Below are 22,665 nucleotides of genomic sequence, written 5' to 3' on the forward strand. Positions count from 1 at the left end.
CACGCGAATCGCGTGACGTAGTACGCTAACGACTAAGGGTAGCATACGTAACACGACTACTTCTGCAGCGTAGCGATCGATAACTCTGCTGTTTGTCAAGTGAAATCAACATGAATAGCAAGTTCTTGTAACTTCTTTAATATATTTTGTAGTGGTAGTAATTTTACAGTTAGGTTTTGTTCGAATAATAATTATGGAATACAAATAAGAAATAAAACACGTACAAATGTTTGTCACTAACCGCAACACTGTAATGAACTATATTTACACGGTGGCAACCGTGGGGCTCGAACACAAATTTTAGCTGAGTCAGGTGGTCAGGGCGTTCGACTCACAATCTGCAGGTCGCGGTTTCCAATTCTCATCCTATCAAACATGCTCTCCCTTTAAGCCTAGAGTACAATCTAGTCCACTGTGAGTTGGTAAAAGAGATGCATAATCGATATTTAAAACGTGACATTCTACAGAAAAACCGTTTGTTGTTGTAAAGTGTAATTCGACCTTAATATAAATATGAAAGAAGGAAACTGGTGTGTTTTATTTCTCCAGATTAAAGATAAAACAAAACATTATTTATCTAACATTTGGGTTCTGCATTCTAGATCTTTACCACAGACCTGTGTACATCCTAGGACTTGGCGCGGCCTAGTGGTTAGGGTGCTCGACTAGCAAGCTTAGGGCCACTGAGTATGCTCGCCCTATCAGCGGTGGGTACGCTAGAATGTGACGGTCTATCCCACTATACATTATTAAAATAGCAGACCAAGAGTTGGCGGTGGGTGGTGATGACTAGCTGCCTTCCCTCTAGTCTTACGCTGCTGAATTAGGGACGTCTAGCGCAAATAGCCCTCGTGTAACTTTGCGCGAAATTAAAACCAAACCAAACCAAATTTGAAACATTACTGTGATTTTAAATACTAACGAAATGAAAACAGTAAATAGTAATTTGACGTTTACGTTCTGGGTGAAATATTTGCACTTTGGTATAGAACAAGTTAAGTAGCTTCATATAAGCTAATTATTTCACGTAGATATACGTATTTTATTTTTGATGTCAATTATTATTTAAGGTTCGGAAATAGATGTGCAATTAAACATTTCAGAAGAATTTACTTTGAAATTCTAGCATCACAGCAACAAAATACTCTAACGTGGATGTATTCACACACCCTACAATTCTCTAGCATCACAGCAACAAAATATTTTAACGTGAATGTATTCACACCTCCTACAATTCTCTAGCATCACAGCAACAAGATGTTTTAACGTGAATGTATTGACACCTCCTACAATTCTCTAGCATCACAGCAACAAGATGTTTTAACGTGAATGTGTTCACACCTCCTACAATTCTCTAGCATCACAGCAACAAGATGTTTTAACGTGAATGTGTTCACACCTCCTACAATTCTCTAGCATCACAGCAACAAGATGTTTTAACGTGAATGTATTCACACCTCCTACAATTCTCTAGCATCACAGCAACAAGATGTTTTAACGTGAATGTATTCACACCTCCTACAATTCTCTAGCATCACAGCAACAAGATGTTTTAACGTGAATGTGTTCACACCTTCTACAATTCTCTAGCATCACAGCAACAAGATGTTTTAACGTGAATGTGTTCACACCTTCTACAATTCTCTAGCATCACAGCAACAAGATGTTTTAACGTGAATGTGCTCACACCTCCTACAATTCTCTAGCATCACAGCAACAAGATGTTTTGACGTGAATGTATTCACACCTTCTACAATTCTCTAGCATCACAGCAACAAGATGTTTTAACGTGAATGTGTTCACACCTCCTACAATTCTCTAGCATCACAGCAACAAGATGTTTTAACGTGAATGTGTTCACACCTCCTACAATTCTCTAGCATCACAGCAACAAGATGTTTTAACGTGAATGTATTCACACCTCCTACAATTCTCTAGCATCACAGCAACAAGATATTTTAACGTGAATGTGTTCACACCTCCTACAATTCTCTAGCATCACAGCAACAAGATGTTTTAACGTGAATGTGTTCACACCTCCTACAATTCTCTAGCATCACAGCAACAAGATGTTTTAACGTGAATGTATTCACACCTCCTACAATTCTCTAGCATCACAGCAACAAGATGTTTTAACGTGAATGTGTTCACACCTTCTACAATTCTCTAGCATCACAGCAACAAGATGTTTTAACGTGAATGTGTTCACACTGTTCATAATGTATGGAATGAAATTTGTTTATAACTATAAGGTGTGAAATATGTAGTAAAAACAATTCACAATCGGAACGGGAAGATTTCACTGTTAAACCTACAGTAATTTTTAATTGTTATATTTTGTTGTTCCTCTATATTAGTAGAAGATATGTAAGTTTTAATGAATACAGTCACTAATTGGTGAAACTGTGACACATTTGTCTTTGCATCTTAACTCAGAACAACACTCGTCTTTGATTGTCAGGTTTAATAAACCAAGTAAAAGTGTAACAGCTATGAACAGTTTAAGTTAAATTACATAGGTTTTACAATTTGCTATATAACTGTATTTTATCCAACACGTTTTAAAACATAAGCTGTTAAAAGATAATTCAGTTGTTTTTATAAAAAAGTACCTAAGTTGTCTTGGACCTAGTCAAATTAAAAATGTTGATTTTGTATTTTGTTTTTTGCGGCTGGGCAGATCTTTAAACCTCAGTTCCTGCGGCTGCCCGATGACAGGTTAGGTTGAGACAAAATAAAAAGAGAATAAGTGAACACTGTACCGTGATTTGTCATGTGATTATCCAAGTAAAATTTAAAGAAGTCGCGAACTGTGACAGAATGTCATATCACTTTCACACCAAGACGTAGAGAAACTAGGACAGTTTAATATTTTTACTGTTGTTTATCGGGACAGGTGTGTGTCTTCTTACAACAAAGCCACGTCGGGTTATGTACTGTGTCCACCGAGTGGAATCGAACCTCTGATTTTAGCGATTTAAATCCAAAGAACTTACCGCTCTCCGATATCAGAATAAGAAAGAAAAAGCTAAAAAGTGGAATGGTATTACTTTCATTGGGCGTCTGTTAACCCTAAATCTATTGGATGGCAAAAAACGTATTGTATCAAGAACAATTCGAACGAGCTTCAAGGAACAGTGGGAGCGTTATAATATTTCGGCCAATCCCACCATTTGTTGGTAAAAGAGTGGCCCCATAGTTGGTGGTGGGTGGTGTTAAAGTGCCGGTATCCCTCTAGTGTATCGCTGCTAAATTAGGGACCACTAGCGTAGATAGCCCTCGTGTAGTTTTGCGCGAAATTTAAAACAACTGACCAATGTGATTTTCTTTATCGAATTATGTTTAAATGTTTCAAATAATATCTTGTTTTTGGTTTGAGCATCCAAACCAGTACGTTCGTGTGCAATACCCTCCACTGCGTCCGTCTTATTCTTCCGCGAAATTCACTAACTTTCTTGTTGCTTTTTAAGGATAGAGCTATCCAATAGGCTAGCAACATCCTCATCGCTACGGGGAATCGATGCCCGGATTTTAGCGTTGAAAGTCCGAAAACTTACAGCTGACTTACCGACCCAACAGTAATCGTGTTTTCAATATTTAGAAATTCAAAGTTAGTTTTAACGAGTGAAAAGTATACTTTTCGTCGTAGACGGAATTAGCGTGTTGAAAGTAACTACCATAGTTTAATTAAAGTTTATCTAACGTTCCAAATATTTTTATTTAGTTTTCAAAAAACTTTACGTGTCAACTAACAGGTAAACAAATCGTTGACTGTATCTCTTACGCGTGAACAAACCGTCGGCTGTATTGTCTACAAGTGACAAACGTTTTTGTAATTTCACTTCCACATGTAATGAAACGTCATGGAAAGATCTCTTTCTTACTGTTGGTCTGCGTCAATCAATGACGTTTATTTCTCATAAATGTGAAAAACACAAATCAGAGTAAAACCCAGACAGTTAAGGAAATACAAAGATATGTCTGTAAATATTTCAAAACGTAACTACACTAGAAACAAATGTTTTCCTTACACTGGCTGAAATATAAATTATTCTCAAGCGTTGATTCTCAATACTTGAGAAGAAATATGTAAATAAAGATTTACCACTGAGCCACCTGGGGGCTTATGGAAAATGAGAAACCTCTAATATTATGGTAGACAAAAATATTTATGTGAAACGAGCGATGAAATCATGTAATAAAGTTCCTTCCACCAATAAACTTCTGCGAGCAGGGGTAACTTCCCCCATTTCTATGCGTCACGGTGTAAGAATGCTATTGGATCTCACGAAACCAAAACTGTATGCATCTGAATTAAGTCCGAAAGAACGAAAACCAATAAAATGTAAGATCTTTAAACTGACCCACTTTTAAGACACAGTAGAATATTGCATTAATAAAGTTGAATACAAATTTAAGATGTTTTTTATTACAGTAACCTGCATCTTTAAAGTACCCAGTACTCGAAGACATAAATGCAAGTTTCAAATTTAAAGTAACTTACATACCCGCCCTCTATCTACTCCAAGTTTTCATTATTTCGTAATGAATTTTTTATGGTTATTAATTTTCTCTATAAATCCGTATTTCTCAGCCTAGCCAGTAAATGCTGTTTGAATTCTAACGTTTTAATAAATATTTTCTATCGATCACAAATGAGCTCCTCGATTAAACACCACTGATGTCATGATCTAGAGAGTGGTGTCACCTGCTATGTTTTCTACTCTATGGCCTGGAGAGTGGTGTTACCTGCTAGGCTCGGCATGGCCAAGCGTGTTAAGGCGTGCGACTCGTAATCTGAAAGTCGCGGGTTCGCATCCCGGTCGCGCCAAACATGCTCGCCCTTTCAGCCGTGGGGGCATTATAATGTGACGGTCAATCCCACTGGTAAAATCGTTGGTAAAAGAGTAGCCCAAGAGTTGGCGGTGGGTGGTGATGACTAGATGCCTTCCCTCTAGTCTTACACTGCTAAATTAGGGACGGCTAGCACAGATAGCCCTCGAGTAGCTTTGTGCGAAATTCAAAAACAAAACAAACAAACAAACAAGTCACCTGCTATGTTTTCTAGTTTCTGGCCTGGAGAGTGGTGTCACCTGCTTAGTTTTTGAGGCTATGACCTGGAGAGTTTTGTCACCTGCTAAGTTTTTGACAGTATGATCCAGAGAGTTGTGTTACCTGCTAAGTTTTTGACGGTATGATCCAGAGAGTTGTGTCACCTGCTACGTTTTTAAAGCTATGAACCAGAGAGTTTTATCACCTGCTACGTTTTTGACGCTATGACCTGAAGAGTTCTATCACCTTCTAAGTTTCTGACGCTCTGATCCAGAGAGTTGTCACCTGCTAAGTTTCTATCAGTTTACTTCTGCGAGTGTTTTCACTTTTCTTACAACATCCTTCACTTACGTTTTAATTTACGCGTAACATTTTATCTACAGATCTACTAATGCAAGATACCAAATTACATTCTAGAGGCTTATAACGCTAAAAGCCAGGTGTTGATATGCGTCGGGGACATAGTAGAAATAACCAATCGGGTAGCTTCATGTTTCAGAAGTAACAAACCATCACGTGTTGTTTTATCAGGGTTTGGATTGTCTTTTCAGTGTGTTTTCATATTATTCTTATCACCAATCCCTTGTGTGATAATTAATAATATTATTAATCTGTAGAATATTGTTAAGTAATTATCCAATTATAATATTTTCTTATTAACTACTACGCCATCATGTTGTATGAGTATAGGGTGGATTATACGTTTTATATAAAACTGGTTTTGATATATGATAACATTCGTATTTAGCTATGACCTGTAATTACTAGAACTCACGTATTTACCATAATTCTCAACCACATCACGTCAATTGTTAGGGTTTTCAAATACATACTTTATTTTTAATCCAGTTTTTTTTTGTACTGTTGAAGCTAAATATACTGTTGTAGTGTTGAAGGTTTATTTACTGTAGTACTATAGAAGATATACTTACTGTTGTACCGTTAAAAATATACTTACTGTTATACTGTTACACTGTTGAAGATATACTCACTGTTGCACTGTTGTAGACATACTTACTGTTGTACTGCAAAATATATACTTACTGCTAAACTGTTGAAGATATATTTACTGATGTACTGTTAAAGACGTACTTACTGTTGTACTGTTAAAGATATACTTACTGTTGTGCTGTAAAAGATATACTTATTGTTGTGCTGTAAAAGATATACTTACTGCTAAACTGTTGAATATATATTTAGTGACGTACTGTTGAAGATATACCTACTCTAGTACTGTAAAAGATGTACTTACTGTTGAACTGTTGAAGATGTACTTACTGTTGTAATATTCAAAATTTACTTAATCTAACAAAATAGTGAAACAATACTATATCATGCTACTAAATCGTGAAACAATATTACATATTGTTGCTAAACAGTGGAACATTACTACATCATTATACTAAACAGTGAAACAATACTATATCATGCTAATAAATAGTGAAACAATACTACACGATACTACTGAACAGTGAAAATATATTACATCATGTTAGTAAATAGTGAAACAATACTACACCATGCTAGTAAATAGTGAAACAATACTACACCATGCTAGTAAATAGTGAAACAATACTATACCATGCTACTAAACAGTGAAAAATACTACATCATGCTACTAAACAGTGAAAAATACTACATCATGCTACTAAACAGTGAAAAATACTACATCATGCTAGTAAATAGTGGAACATTACTACATATTGTTGCTAAACAGTGGAACATTACTACATCATGCTAGTAAATAGCGAAACAATACTATATCATGCTAATAAATAGTAAAACAATACTATATCATGATACTAAATAGTGAAACAATACTATATCATGCTACTAAATCGTGAAACAATACTACATATTGTTGCTAAACAGTGAAACATTACTACATCATTATACTAAACAGTGAAAACAAAAATATATTACACAATACTATGCTAATAAATAGTGAGACAATACTATATCATGATACTAAATAGTGAAACAATACTATATCATGGTAATAAATAGTAAAACAATACTATATCATGATACTAAATAGTGAAACAATACTATATCATGCTACTAAATCGTGAAACAATACTACATATTGTTGCTAAACAGTGAAACATTACTACATCATTATACTAAACAGTGAAAATATATTACACCATGCTAATAAATAGTGAGACAATACTATATCATGATACTAAACACTGAAATAATACTATATCATGGTAATAAATAGTGGAATATTAATCCATCATGCTAGTAAATAGCGAAACAATACTATATCATGCTAGTAAATAGCGAAACAATACTATATCATGCTAATAAATAGTGAAACAATACTATATCATGCTAATAAATAATGAAAGAATAATATATCATACTAATAAACAGTGAAACAATACTACATCATGATACTAAACAATGAAACAATACTAATCCGTGATGATGAGAAAACTATATATGTAAAAACGGCTGGTATGGATAGAGAAAGCATTATGTAGAGGAGCGGACAACGTTTCATACTTCTACGGTTATCGTCAGGTTCACAAAGAAGGAAGGAGGTAAGTGATCGATAGCTGAGCATATGTTTGAAGGCGGTTGTGTAATTGAGTGTACGAATGTAGAGGGAGCCCTTAGATGTTGGATATATTTGTTAATATAGGTATACAGGTGTTCCTTGGTATTGGAAATAAAGAAACAAACATAAACAAACGAAAATTAAAGAAGCCTTACTTATACAACAATTCAAACCCAAAATAAACCAATATAAAACATGTGGTCAGCTATCGGTCAGTTACCTCTTTTTTTCTTTGTGAACCTGACGATGACCAAAAAAGGTCGAAACATTGTTCGCTCCTCTACATAGTGTTTTCTCTACTCACACCAGCCGTTTTTCATATATAAAATAAAACAACACTACAACATGCTAGTAAATAATGAAACAATACTATATCATAATACTAAATAGTGAAACAATACTATATCATAATACTAAATAGTGGAACAATACTACATCATGCTACTAAACAGTAAAACGTCACTACATTATGCTACTAAACAGTGGAACAATACTACTGCATACTACTCCAATATTTCAGTATTCCACAATTATATGACTTGTTGAGTATTTTTGTGTTTTCTATGTATCGGTTTTATTCAAGATAAAACAACGTTGGTAGCGAACAAAGTACTGCAAAACGTCATTGTTTAGTGAAATTCACAAATGTATAATTTTTTCGTCATTGATTTTATCATTAGCGATTTAAACAGACCTGCTACCATTATGACAGCTATTTCCAGAATTAACTATAGTTTGTATTTCCGATATATTATTATTTTAAATTATTTTTTAATAATACAATCGTTATTCTAAAATTTTGGTGATGGAAGAGGAAACGTGTACAATAGTAGACGTGTATATATCTTCGTTGTATTTGTTTGTTTGTTTTTGCTGACTACAAATCTACACAGTGAGTTGTCTGTGCTGTGCCCACCACGGGTATCTCAATCTGTAAAGATCTAATAAGAATAATTGAAATATCAGTGAATAATTAACCTTTCGTGTACTATATAGAAAATACGTTTAATTTTGAAATTTGTTGGTTTTAGAGAAGCGTCCAACCTGGAGTGTGAACTTGTCGGCTTTCATTATGCAGGTCTAAAAATGGACGTCGTCTGACTTTTAGTTCTCAATACATGTGACGTATTGAAAAGTAACAAATTTCCAAGTTAGACCACAGATAGGTGAACCTAAACATGAGCCGTTTTGGTAGACATAGGTTAAAACTAGTGCACAGTAACCGGAGATCAGAGAACCTGATATGTGGAATGATATACCAAGTGACTTCTCACGAGTGGAGTGAAAAAGGCAAGGATAGGGTGAAGTTGAAGTAAAACCCACTTTTTAATTAGTGACAAGCAAAAATAGAAGTGATTGGCAAACAGTAAGTAGCCTATTGTGATGTGACGAGTTAATTTAAAGAATGAAATAGAATATGGCTGAAAGTAAGTGATTTGACGAATGGTGATAAAATGTGCTTAGAAATGAACTAAAACTACCTAAGTATATCTACAAGGAGAACAAAGAATATATGACCACCAGCAGCTGCTATTAAAAATTATAAACACAGATTAGACTTCAACAGTAAGTCTCTACTCTTTCAAATTTTAGGAAAGAAACTGTTTCAAAATGCCGAAGCTGCATTTACAGTTCACCTTTTCTCTATATCTGACCAATCAGAAGAATCCAGGAGCAACTCTCCGTGTATATAACCAATCACAATAATTCAGAAATAACTCTTCCTGTATCTGACCAATCACAGAAATTTAGAAATAACTTTCCCTGTATCAGACCAATTACAAAAATTCAGAAATAACTTTCCCTGTATCAGATCAATTACAGAAATTCAGAAATAACTCTCCCGATATCAGACCAATCACAAAAATTCAGAAATATTTCTTCCTGTACCTGACCACTCACAGAAATCCAGAAATAACTCTTCCTGTATCAGAACAATCACAGAAATTTATAAATAAATCTTCCTGTATGTGACCAATCACAATTATTCCATGAAACAGTGGTTACTTTCTGTGATGGAACTGAACGTAGTATCTAGCATTAATTGCAGCATAACAAGGAACTAAGCATTTTTAGAAACTTTGTAAATATGAAATATATGCATATGTGTGTAGTTTAGTAGGATATTTGGTATTTATTTACCGAACTTTGCTACTTCTAAGTTAAAGACATGATACGTACATACACGTTAGCTATATTATCTCTTACACAAACGCTGAACATGTTTAGCTATTTCTGGACTAAACAAATATATAATGAATATAAAAAAACAGTTGTTTTTTCACTCAGTTTAACAACGTGTAGAATAAAGGAAACAAGACAGTGGGCTACTTTTCAAAAATCATAAAGGAAACAGGGCAGTGGGTCTACTGTTCGAACGACCTATCGTGTGCTTCACATAAACATTGGCGATAGGCATACATGGTCACTTTAATTATTTTGATAGATAAAAAACAAGATTTAACTAGCTAATTAAAATGCTTAGAAAATATTTCCTCTGTTTCTGTAGTTACAAAAAGATGTGTGTTTCTTTAAATACTATGATTTTAGAAATATGCGTCTTTGAGAATTGATTACATCTAATATTTATCAGTTCATAAAGATGACAGGATCATTATATCGAAAAACACGAAGTTGGTCCGTATCTTAGCAACCCAGGCAACGAAGAAGTGCCAGAGAGGTGATAAGCTGTGCTTTTGTAGAAAGTCGAATTATGTGTCGATTGTAAATGTTGTTCCCTGCGGAATCTGACTGGAATCTCTGGGATTTCTAACCGACTCTTTCCTTGATGTATGAAGCAGATAAAGAAGACATTTCTCGGCGGTGTTTTCCAGACTGTTATTTCTCAACTGACATTTCATCGATCTCCTTCACAATGTTTCCCTTTAGGTGTCGTCTTTTTTTGTCAATCAAAAAAATCCTAGTGCTGAGTTTGAGGTCTTGGAACAAAATGAATTCATTAATGTTACATCAATTTATCTTCCTACGCAATGATTTCACGTCAACTTTTTCCCCCCCTTGTTTTTTTTTACACAAAAGTCAATTCACCAGACAAAATTAGTTAAGTCGTTTCATCATATTTTAAAAAGAATTTGGTAACAAATTCAGGTGGCCAGGTGGATAAGGCACTCACTCGACACGTAATCTGATGGTCGCGGGTTCGAATCCCCGTCGCACCAAACATGCTCGCCATTTCAGCCGTGTGGGCGTTATAATGTTACGGTCAATCCCTCTATTCGTTGGTAAAAGAGTAGCCCAAGAGTTGGCGGTGGGTGGTGATGACTAGCTGCCTTCCCTCTAGTCTTACACTGCTAAATTAAGTACGGCTAGCACAGATAGCCCTCGAGTTACTTTGTGTGAAATTCAAAAACAAACAACCAACTAACTAAAAATAGAAATTTCAAAAAACTCTCAATGAAAAAATATATAAATTCTAAACAAGAACATTTGGTTTAAGAAATACATAACTTTATAAATGAAATGGTTGACTTTACAACTTTAGTGAAATCGAGCTATTTTAAATTGCGTAAAATGATACATCCATTAATAATAGACAGAAATAATCAATATTTATATTACTTAGTTATTTTACAACTTGGCCTTCACTATGTTGTAATACACTTCCACATTAATCTTTATGTTTTGTATCGAAACCCGGTTTTTAGTGTTATAAGCCTTGAGCCATTGAGACGTCAAACAGACTGACATGCAGCAAAACTGCAACTTGTTGTTGTCTAGCGTTCTGGCAGAATTTTTATTTCATTTTTAGCCGCCTGCATATCAGCTCATAGAATGTTTCTGAGTGTTTGTTGTTGTTTTTCCACACACAAACTTTTATCTCATAGCTCCGTCATCTCTTGACCAATCTGAGATGTAATTGCAGTTTTGGATTCAGGAGGTCAAATCCTTCCGACTGATGTATTTGACCACTCCCAAGAAGTCATAAATTAATTTCAACTTGAGAGTGGGCTGGTATGGGTTCAGATGAGTAATAAAATCGAACTGAGTATATTAAATCCAAGCGCTTGATATTGCTAGCGCACAAAAAATAGCTACTAAAAACGGGAAAGAATATTCGTAGATTAATTTACTTTAATCCTTACTGAAAGAATTTCGAGTGCTGCGGCTGCTGAAGGTTCCCTTTGGTGTTGAATAATTTTATTTTTCACCTATTTACAGACTGTAGTAATAATTAACTTTAACTTATCAAGGTTTTGTTTTTTAGTTTAGCTTATCTATTACATCTATTTTCAATGACTTGAAATATTTGAACTTGAAATATAATTTCATATTGTGAAGATGTCGGTTATTTGCTGACTTTTTATTGTTGCTTTCAGTGTCGTATTTATAACTCACAAATTTACATTTGTTGTTAAAAAGTGAAAACATTACCGGAAATAGAAAAAAAATAAAAGTATGGGAAAAAATAAATCATAGCGATTATTTTCATTTCTAGTGATAATTTTAATACGTGTTTGCATTAATTTTGTCATGAATTCAACTATAAAAATAAATCTTTTTTTATATTTTTTTTTCATTTACTGTCATCATTCTTTTCAGAAGTTCAAATTATTTTTTGTGTTTGTTTGGGCGAAGACCAAATCAGTAAACTCACTATTTAATTGAATGTTATTTTACAAGTTTGAAGTATTAACCTACGAAGTTTGTGGTAAGTTCAGATGTATACTGCACTGTATTAAATATTTCATATTTTTATCCTACTACAAACATTTAGTAACTGTTACATCATTCATGTAAAAAAATAGATTTATTAATCGCCAGCAACTGCTCATATAGATAAAAAATTCAAACATCAGTATTTCGTTCACCGATATCACGTGCCCTCCATTCTAAATTGAGAAAAAGGCTCTTAAGGGAAACAACAAATAATGGTATTGTATCACTGCATTGTTGTGTTCCAATATGTACTAATGATGCACAATACAACAAATCTCTCTCGTTCCACAGTTTTACTATAGATGCTAACACTAGTATCAGACGAAAACTGTAGTAGGTCTGACTTGATGAACGACCTACGTTTTGGTAAACAATGCATATCTAAAGTGCAAATATACATAGGCCTAGTCTAGTACAAATAATAGGGCTTGACCTGCTGAATCCAGTCTTGGGCCTGTAAACTATAATAAGGCTATATGAACTTTAAAACACAAATAGGAAATTATATTGCTAGTTGGGTCTTTTGTATGCAATAGTTCTAGATAATCTATATAATATTTACATTTAAAGATGTAATATTATACTGAATAAAGCTGAAACTGGCTCGTTAACACAGTAGCCTAAGTCTATTATTAGGCTTGTAAACACATATTTACAATAACTTTGTAAATATTTTTCTCAACCCAAACGAGCCGTTTTTGCATATATATTTCTCTACAAGTGGGTTTTCTCGACATCACTGAGCCTTGCTTATTAACTTTTACTAGAAAAAATACAACGAGATCAGTTTTATTAAACAAATGTAACTCAAATACCATATATAAACACAGTCATGGGCTAAAGAAAACGTCATTATTATTATTAGGGTTACATTAGTCAGTCACGTAACCAACTGAACATAGAATAGGTGAAGACCTAGGGTATTTGTCGTGTGGGTGTCCTCAGTATATATCGGCGCCTGTCCTGTAAAGGTGGGTTTTCTCGAAATACTCCCGTTTTCCCCAACAGCAAATATTTTGACATAGGATTTACAGATCCCTGCCGCCCTAAAAGAGGGTCATTTATGTTTATATTCCTAAATCTTATTATGATTATTAATTTTTCCTATATCTTTATACTTGAGTACACACATATATACGAATCCCTGGACGTTTGGTAAGCCTTCTGGACACTAATTGCTTCACCTTGCTTCGTCAGTTTTTTATCTCTGCCACACATATTTAAATTCAAAATTAAAGAATAAAAACATCCAAATTCATAAAACGAAATAAGTTCCTCCACGACAATCGTATACATAATCTCACAAGCAGGTCGAAAAAGGATGTAAGCATTCTCTATCACCCCAGTAGGGATAAGACGCCTCTTCCTTTAAACTGAATATATCTGTTATGTTTTTTTTTTCTGCTAAATACAAATGGTGTTTGAGGTACAAAAATAAAATAGGATTGTTTTATTGTAGTCCGTGTTCAAGTAAGAAACATTCATTTTCAATACAGAGGTTTCTAGAACTATCAATATAATAACAAAGTATAAAATGATAAATAAACCCTTTCGTGACCTCTTTAGGTCTAAATTCAGTGTAAAAAGTTTGTTATTGTTGAGCGAATAAAAATATTCAGTGTCGCTTCCCAACCCCCTGTCATTTCGTAGGCCTAAAGTGAATGCATGTTACTCTGGCCACCTAGTGTTGTATATCTAAACTAATGTGGATTCTTATCCGTCAAATTGTATGCACATGATAATAAATAATTACCAGTCAATTTCGAAATAAAAATTACAAACGCTATAAAGAATGTAGGACTTTCAAGACATGCAGTATGACACAAAATGTGACAGATGTCTTACTTTAAAATTCAATATCCCTTTTATCGTGAATGGAAGAACTTTAAGCCTTTCTGAGGTGTTTTATGAATACTTTAAATGTGTCTGAATGTTTATATCAACGTCATCCAGTGAAATTTCTGTACAACAGCTACATTATTATTATTGTTATTATTATATTTTTTCGTCAACGAGGCTCAAATAGAGTGTATAAATTTGCATATTCGTAATTAAAAGCATCATCTCAAAGCGTCAACTCATTTTGAAGATTATTTTTACCATAAATTAATCTCGGGTATTTTTTATATTTTTGAGTGGTAGATCTAGTCATTCGTTTTAACATATACAACGTGAGAAATCACGTAGGCCTAGTTTAAATATTTAATTCTTCAGTATCGTATAACTAATAGTAAAATAATAGTATTTACTTTAAACTCCCTTAAGTTACACAGGTTCGGATCCTACCGACTGCGATATTTTCATCTAGGCCCGGCATGGCCTAGCGCGTAAAGGCGTGCGCTTCGTAATCTGAGGGTCGCGGGTTTGCGCCCGAGTCGCGCCAAACATGCTCGCCCTCCCAGCCGTGGGGGCGTTATAATGTTACGGTCAATCCCACTATTCGTTGGTAAAAGAGTAGCCCAAGAGTTGGCGGTGGGTGGTGATGACTAGCTGCCATCCCTCTAGTCTTACACTGCAAAATAACGGACGGCTAACACAGATAGCCCTCGAGTAGCTTTGTGCGAAATTTCAAAACAACAACAACAACAACTTAAGTTACAAAATATCGTCATTAACGAATGTGGTATATATTGTTGGCTAGGGTTAGCTCGGCATAAGAACTGATTATAGTTGTACAATAGGTAGTTTTTGTTTTGTTACACATGAACTTTAATTTGACATATTAACTATTTTATGTTTTTAAAAAAGTATTTTAGCGCTCATTAAAAGAATGGCCAATCTTTATGAATTTATCACTTATTCAAAATATTTTCCTGCTTTCTGTGAATGGAAAAGTTCAAAGTGTTAGATTAATTTGTTGATTACTTTTATGTTTTATATTTTTGAATACGGTAGCGCTTAATACAGTAAAAAGCTGTCTAAGCCGTAAAGTGCATATGGAAGAAACTTGTACAAGCCGGAAATATCAAAATTTTGCAGCATTATCTTAAGATTCTCTTATAAAAGACCCTCTATATGGCGGAACCTGAAAACTATCTTTCACCTACTTCACCTTTGAACAAGTAGAATTAGATCCTACTTTGATTAAATATTAATTTCTGATTTAATTAATGATTTCTTTAAATATTGATAATTTGTTTAAATATTAATAAATTATCGGACATTTTGTTACAGTAAATATTGGTTAAATATATTCAGTTCTTTTTCTGTCGTCATTATTTTTGCCGTTAAATTAGATTCATGATTTACAGAAGTGCATGTCTTTTAAGTCCGAAATTCTACTCTTTAAATAATTCTCACGAAAAATTAATTTCTACCTTCTCTAATTTTAAAATTTAGGTAAAATTTACTTAATACCCTCATTTTTAAAACGTTACCAAATACTCTCATTTATTCTTAAAGTTGTTTGTTATGACGATTCTAGTGAAATCCAAACTCTGACTGAGAAGATTGACACAAATGGATTCTGTGAACGCGGAAAAATTTGTGAACATTGACAAGAATGTTTCAGCAGAAACTGATGAAATTGATTTAAAATCTATGATTGAATCGCAAGATGGTAACAGTGTAAGAGATTCAGAAGATGAACAAAATGGAAAGGAGAGTGAGGAAATAGAAATTCCTACTTCATCACAAGTGTTAAGTTATATTAACGCTATCAAATTGTGTGCAAAAATGAAGGGGGAAAATGAGCTTCATGAAAAGGTCGTAGAATTGGCGTTCTCTTTTAGCCACACAAGAAAGCTCATTAAAAAAAAACGAAACGGTTGAAATTGAACACTTTCTTCAAATAAATTTGATTAAGATTTTGTGTACTTATGTATATTTTGAATGTCTATTTTTGTTCTTATTCTAATAAATATAGCATAAACAGTATAATAACTTTATTCACAAACGTCTTACTTCCCTTGAGTTAAGAAAGTAAAACGTTCCGCTCAAAACATATATATAATTAAAGGAATGCATGTTCACTGTCTAAGCCGGAATTTTTTTAAGACAGGTTTTACTGTAGTAAGGATTGACATGGTATCTACATACTCTACACGCCAATAAACCACCCTATTGAATTCCTCAGCGAAAAAACCAACCATTCAAAGTATTGGTTACGATATATTATGTGTATATATGGCGATAATACTCTAAAAATCTCACTAATATTTACAATAGAACATTTCAAAAATGTCTACAACAGTAACTTTTTCGTCTATTATCTACCTACCTGATCATGTTAGCAGGGCTAGCGTCTAGATGGTTCGGACTATCGACAGAAGATTTATTCAGCTTACTTGGTTAATCTGTTGGTATACACTTTTAATATTAAGATAAATATATACAGTTATTTTATATATAAATGGTAGACATGACATGCATGTGCTTAGCTAAACATTTTTTCCAACCCAACGAATGGCGCTACATACCTAAGGATAGACACCCAATAGTTTCTAAGGGAAAATATATACGTTATACAGATATAACATAAAAAGGAAACAGAGAATAGTATTGAAAGCTGTGAATTTTAAAACGAAGTAGGAATCCTGTTACAAGAAGTAATAAAACAGGAATTAAAACCACAATGGCAAATTTATAAAATTTAATTTCTCTTCGAGCATCTTTATACTCTTATTTGTAGGCCAGTGTAAGGATTACGTTTTATAAATATGTGATTGTGCTGTAAATATTTATAAACATTATAGCTATCAGTGATATCGCTATACTGAAAATTTATAGATGTTGTGTTAATTCCATGCACTATAAAAATTAAACAAATAAATAGAAAACAAAATTAAGCGAAAAGCAGGGATCGTTGGTTATTCCTAGAATTGTTACAAGAAGTATCCAAAACAAAATAAGATCGTTGTTTATTCCTAGAATTGTTACAAGAAGTATCCAAAACAAAATAAGATCGTTGGTTATTCCTAGAATTGTTACAAGAATTATCCAAAACAAAATGAGATCGTTGGTTAATCATAGAATTGTTACAAGAAGTGTCCAAAACAAAATGAGATCGTTGGTTTTTCCTAGAATTGTTACAAGAAGTATCCAAAGCAAAATGAGATCGTTGGTTATTCCTAGAATTGTTACAAAAAGTATCCAAAACAAAATAAATGCTGCAATAAAAAGTAGAGAAACAAGTAAAGTATTTATTTTGTTTTGGATACATCTTAGAGCAATTCCAGGAATACTCAATGATCCCCAATTTTGTTAAAAGTTTATTTTTTTCCTGTTTATTAATTAGAAGTTCATCTTTATTTTGAAAAGGTAGATATATGGAAGAAGCCTTAGAAAATTACAAATATTTCATTTAATGTTTTGCTGTTTTTCTGCTCTTTAGTGTCACAATTAGGCGTACCAAAATTCAACCCAAGATTAAAACGTAGCTACACTATATGCCGTACGCTTCCATTTTAACTGACTATTAAAAGTCAGTTCTCTCTAAATACAAAATATTAACATTCAGTTCTAGAAACTAAATGTAACAATTTTCTATAAAGTATTAGCTTGTGAGAATTAAGTTTTTTCTGACTTAATGTTTAAAAAATGAAGCATGAAAAAACACACGTCTGATTGCAGTTTTATCGCTAAGTTTGTTTTTTGTTACCTTTCCCTCATAGCATATCAAGAGAAGAATGAGCACCCCTATTCTTCACGCTGGCACAAAGTTTCGACAAGGTCTTCTGCAACTGATGATTCACTCCATAGATCCTCTACATGAAGGTGAGAGTTGACCGCACGTGCACGGTCCTTATATTTTCGACTTTCTTCAAACTGTTATTAATACATGAAACATACATAATTGGTACGTATGTAGTATCTTATGGGTTGAATTGGACTGTGATAAAAAAGTGGTGTTTGTTTTCCCTTTAGTATAAAATTTGATACTCAATGTTAATATCATGTGCTTTAAATTTAAAATTCAACTGGACAACCATTTAAAAATTAATTAAAGACAATAAAACGGTCATAGTGCACAAAGTAAACAATTAATTTTTTGTATGCCTGCTACTACGTTCTTTTCTGTGCTTTCTTTAATCTTATTGTCATTAACATATTAAGTGTTTAATTAATATATTAGTTTCTGAAATGTTGTGACATAAATAAGATTCATGAACAATTACATTTTACCAACTTAAAATCAGTTCACACCGAACAGTTGTTGTCGAACGATTTGCTAATAATAATATAAGGTGAAACGCTGTTATGCCTGTCTACAGATCTCTCAGTTCCACTACAAACTTTACGTTTCGGGTATTTTTGGGCCTAGATGTTTTGTTTTCTGTCTCTTTCGTGACGTATTCTATGTGTACCTTTCCTTCACGCCACATGCGAAATGAAAGGAAACTTCCGAGGTCTCCAAGTTTTCACACCCAAATACTTACTACGATGATGGTGTGGCTTATGTGCCAACTGGTCGAGAACTACGGGTCTTCAAACCCAAATAGTTACCCCAGGGATGGTGTGTCTGCCATATACCAGCTAGCCAAGAACTCTGGGTACAGTGGGGACTTAAGGTTGTGTGGGCCCAGGGGCTAATAATGTTTGTGGACCCTACATCCCATGTAATTTTACATAGAATGAAATTATCAATGGGTCCGGTCCGGCATGGTCACGTGGTTAAGGCATTCAAGTCGTAATCCGAGAGTCGTGGATTCGAATCTCCGTCACACCAAACATGCTCGCCCTTTCAGCCGTGAGGGCGTTATAATGTTATGGTCAATCCCACTATCCATTGGTAAAATTGTAGCCCAAGAGTTGGCGATGGGTGGTGATGGCTAGCTGCCTTTCCTCTAGTCTTACACCGCTAAATTAGGGACGGCTAGCACAGATAGTCCTCAAGTAGCTTTGCGCGAAATTCAAAATAAGCTAAATCAATGGGCCTGCCATTAAGACCATGGGCCCTGGGGCTGAGTTTCTTCTAGCTCCTATCTAAATACGCTACTGTCTGGGTCGTCAAACCCAAATACTTATCACAGTGATGATGTGTCTGTCGCATGCCAGCCAACCTGAAAAGCTTTGACATTGGCAAAAAGGATTTCATGTAACAGATACAAAGTGGTTGACATGACATTTTACACTTTTCTGTACTATCAGTAGAAGTTCTTAATGAGAATTGTTTGGATATTAAATAAGCTATCAGTTAGTAAAGTATTTGCTTTTACTAGAAAACTAGTAGATTTATTGTTTTTGAGATCCAAAGCATAAATATTTGTTTTGCAATAAAAGAGAAAGAGAAAAATGGAATATATATACATGTTAAATGTTTTCATTTCGAACCAGTTATGTTCACATTTACGATGAGCTAATAAAATAAACGAAAAAGCCCTGAGCTTCCTAATCATGTCTATCAAGCAGCATTTACGTCCTGATGTGAGAAAATGGTTAATATTTTTGCAGCTAAAGGGCATATGAGTTACAACCTCAAAGTCCAATCTCAAAGGTTCAAGGTAAGCCATCCAAGATGGAAGGTAACTAGCTGCTAGTAAACGTCGTTATCATGATTATATTTAACCGAATAGCACTACTCTTGTAACGTATTAAGAGGTGAAAGTGTAGCATATCATGATTCGAAGTTTGAAATTATAACAGATGTAAGCTACAAAGTCACATACGACCAAATGGTGTAAGGCTTTTGGTTTCAACAAGTGTAGCTGGCTGCTCTGGAAATTTCAACTATACACTAGACGTGTTCCCCAGATCTATAATCCATGAAGTTTAAGTTTACAAAACGCCTGGTACTCACTCATACAGGCAGGGCCGGATTAAGGGCAAATGATGCTCTAAGCATAGCCCAACAACGGTGCCCCCCTCGGCCCCTCCACTGCTTAACTGACAAGACCTTAAGACTCAATAAGTGCTGAAAGTGAAATAAAAGTTAAACATTTATAACCCTTCTTCAGTTTTCTTCCAGGTCAGACCCCACAACAATACTAAATAAAAGCGGTTTTATTTTATTTATTTAACAGATTGGGCATGGATTAAAATCAAACAATGACTGAGGTCTTTTATTTATAAATGATAAGGGAAATCACTTGTTTGATTAATGATAATTAAAAATAATTATTTTTACTGTATATTTGTTTTTACTTTGATGTTAAAAATTCTCACCTTGATGTTCATAAATTCATACTTTAATGTTAACAAAAATTAAAAATTTACTCAAAACCCTTTTATTTAAAAAAATCTCACTTTCATGTCAATAGTTTCTCACTTTGAACTTAAAACCCTGTAAGCAAATTGTTTACTTATACCTTAATATTTATTTAAATTTTAAAAAGTTTTCGTCTGGATTTTTTAATTGCAAAGTCTTTGATCAAGTCCTCAAAACTAATTTGGCGAAACGAATCTGCTTCTATACTCAGCAGGATTTTTAATATGCTTGAGTTGAGAAAATGAACGCTCAGCTGTGCAATTTGTGACCATTAATGTTAAAAAAATACGCAATGCAATGTCTACGTTTGGAAACGCACACTCAATTTTGTCTTCTGGAATTATTTTATAAAGTTCAGCATGACCGAATCTGGTTTTTACAGTTTTTGTTGCACTGAACTTGTGGCGCACATATGAGTGAAACTGCTGAAGCTCGGCAGAGAGATTAGTGTCCAAGTTCTCTGGGTGAGCATTAATTAGCTTTTGGGAACACTGAGAATACCTTTCAGTTTCGGCAGATGAAGTGACGTCATTTGGCTCATCACTTCGGAAGGAAAATCTCTTTACTATTTCTTTGTACACCTCTCCTCTTCTTCTCATCTGGGTTTCTAGTTTATCAACAATTGTGTAGAAGGCGATGATACGAAATTTATCTCTGGCATTCAGATCTACTTCTTGTGCATCTCCCTCAATCAGCATTTCAAATATGTCAAAGTCATCCCTTAAAGTGCGTAGTTGGTCAGCTAATGATCCATACAGATCTGCGCATGTTTTTAAGTTCACATCCTCATTTTGCAGAACTTGACTTGCTTTATGAAACTTTTGCAAAATCTCATCCCACGTGATCAACATAAAACAGTTTCTAACTCTTGCATCTTATTTGTAATATTGTGTTTCTCTTCTAGTGTCTCCCTTTTCTGGCTGGTTTTCAACTAAACATTATAAAGCTTCCAAAATCTTAAAGAAAGACTTCAAAACTGCTGTTCTTGCCATAGCGTGTGCCTCCCATCTGGTATCAGAGAAGGATTTTAACACACTTTCATTTTTAAGACAAGCTTTAATAATTTCACACCTGCTGGTTGAGGCTGAAAAATGAATAGAGCAAATGTATTGTAGAGAAAAAATTAACTGCCACTTGACAGCAGTCAACAGAACTTCGGCCTACCAGATTTAGTGAATGGGCTGCACAGGACACACACATATGATAAACTTGTTTTCTTCTAAAATATTTTGCTGCATCCTCTTATAACGGGCAGACATGTTAGCAGCATTGTCGTAAGACTGACCCCTACATTTTGAAAAATTAAGTTTGCAAACCGCACGCAAGTATTGCAACACCTGGTTTGACATTTGCTCACCGGTATGGCTTTTCAGTTCCAGTTTTAGGGCCCAGCATGCAAAATTAGGGACGGCTAGCGCAGATAGCCCTCAAATAGTTTTGTGCGAAATTCAAAACAAACTAAATCTTTAATTTCGTACAGCTGTATGAATGAAGGTTATATTTTTATAAAATGCATTTTCTGGTTTTGAGAATTTTAAAAATATTAAAGCATAAATCCCATAAATGTAAAATCCAGTTATTTTTCATGGTACATATGATAATTGTAAACTATTTTTAATGCTTATTGTTATACAAATACCGCAAGTTTGAGAGACGACACTAAAGTGACCACAATTGGTATTTCATTCTCCACCAGCTTCCTAAAGTGACGTCACCATTAATCCAATATCATTCTTAAATACTCTACCAGGGTGGACTATAAATTCATTGAATGTCGTCAAACGTTAAAGAAAGTTCACAATATCACGACTCAATTCCTTCAATAGTAAAATATGTTCTATCTTTTACACATAATACGATATCACATTGAGGACTTGGTAAAGAGCTTACCATAAACCAAATTATTTCAAATCACTTTCCGAAAACCGTCAGTTTACCTTGTATGGTTTGGTTTCTTTTGAATTTCGCGCAAAGCCACAAGAGGGCTTTCTGCGCTAGCCGTCCCTAATTTAGCAGTGTAATACTACACGGAAGGCAGCTTGTCATCACCATCCACCATCAACTCTTGGGCTACTACTCTCTTGGCAAGAAATAGTGGGATTAACTGTAACTTTATAGCGCCACCACGGCTGGAAGGGCGAGCATGTTTAGTGTGATTGGGGTTCGAACCAGCGACCCTCGGATTACGAGTCGAGTGCCTTAACCACCTGGCCATGCCGGACCT

The 22,665-nt window shown here is 34.3% G+C and overlaps 1 protein-coding gene across 1 annotated transcript in view; it reads left to right on the forward strand.

Moving 5' to 3' along the window:
- Nucleotides 1-22,665, forward strand: part of LOC143240683 (sodium/potassium/calcium exchanger Nckx30C-like) — a gene marked incomplete at its 5' end in the record, with an annotated part of 99,543 nt that overhangs the window by 50,526 nt on the left and 26,352 nt on the right. Inside the window, 1 exon segment of the mRNA XM_076483507.1 lies at nucleotides 17,908-18,010. Within this exon segment, the coding sequence (XP_076339622.1) occupies nucleotides 17,908-18,010 (103 nt within the window).

Source organism: Tachypleus tridentatus, chromosome 13 (assembly GCF_004210375.1).
Source record: "Tachypleus tridentatus isolate NWPU-2018 chromosome 13, ASM421037v1, whole genome shotgun sequence".
Lineage (NCBI taxonomy): Eukaryota > Metazoa > Arthropoda > Merostomata > Xiphosura > Limulidae > Tachypleus > Tachypleus tridentatus.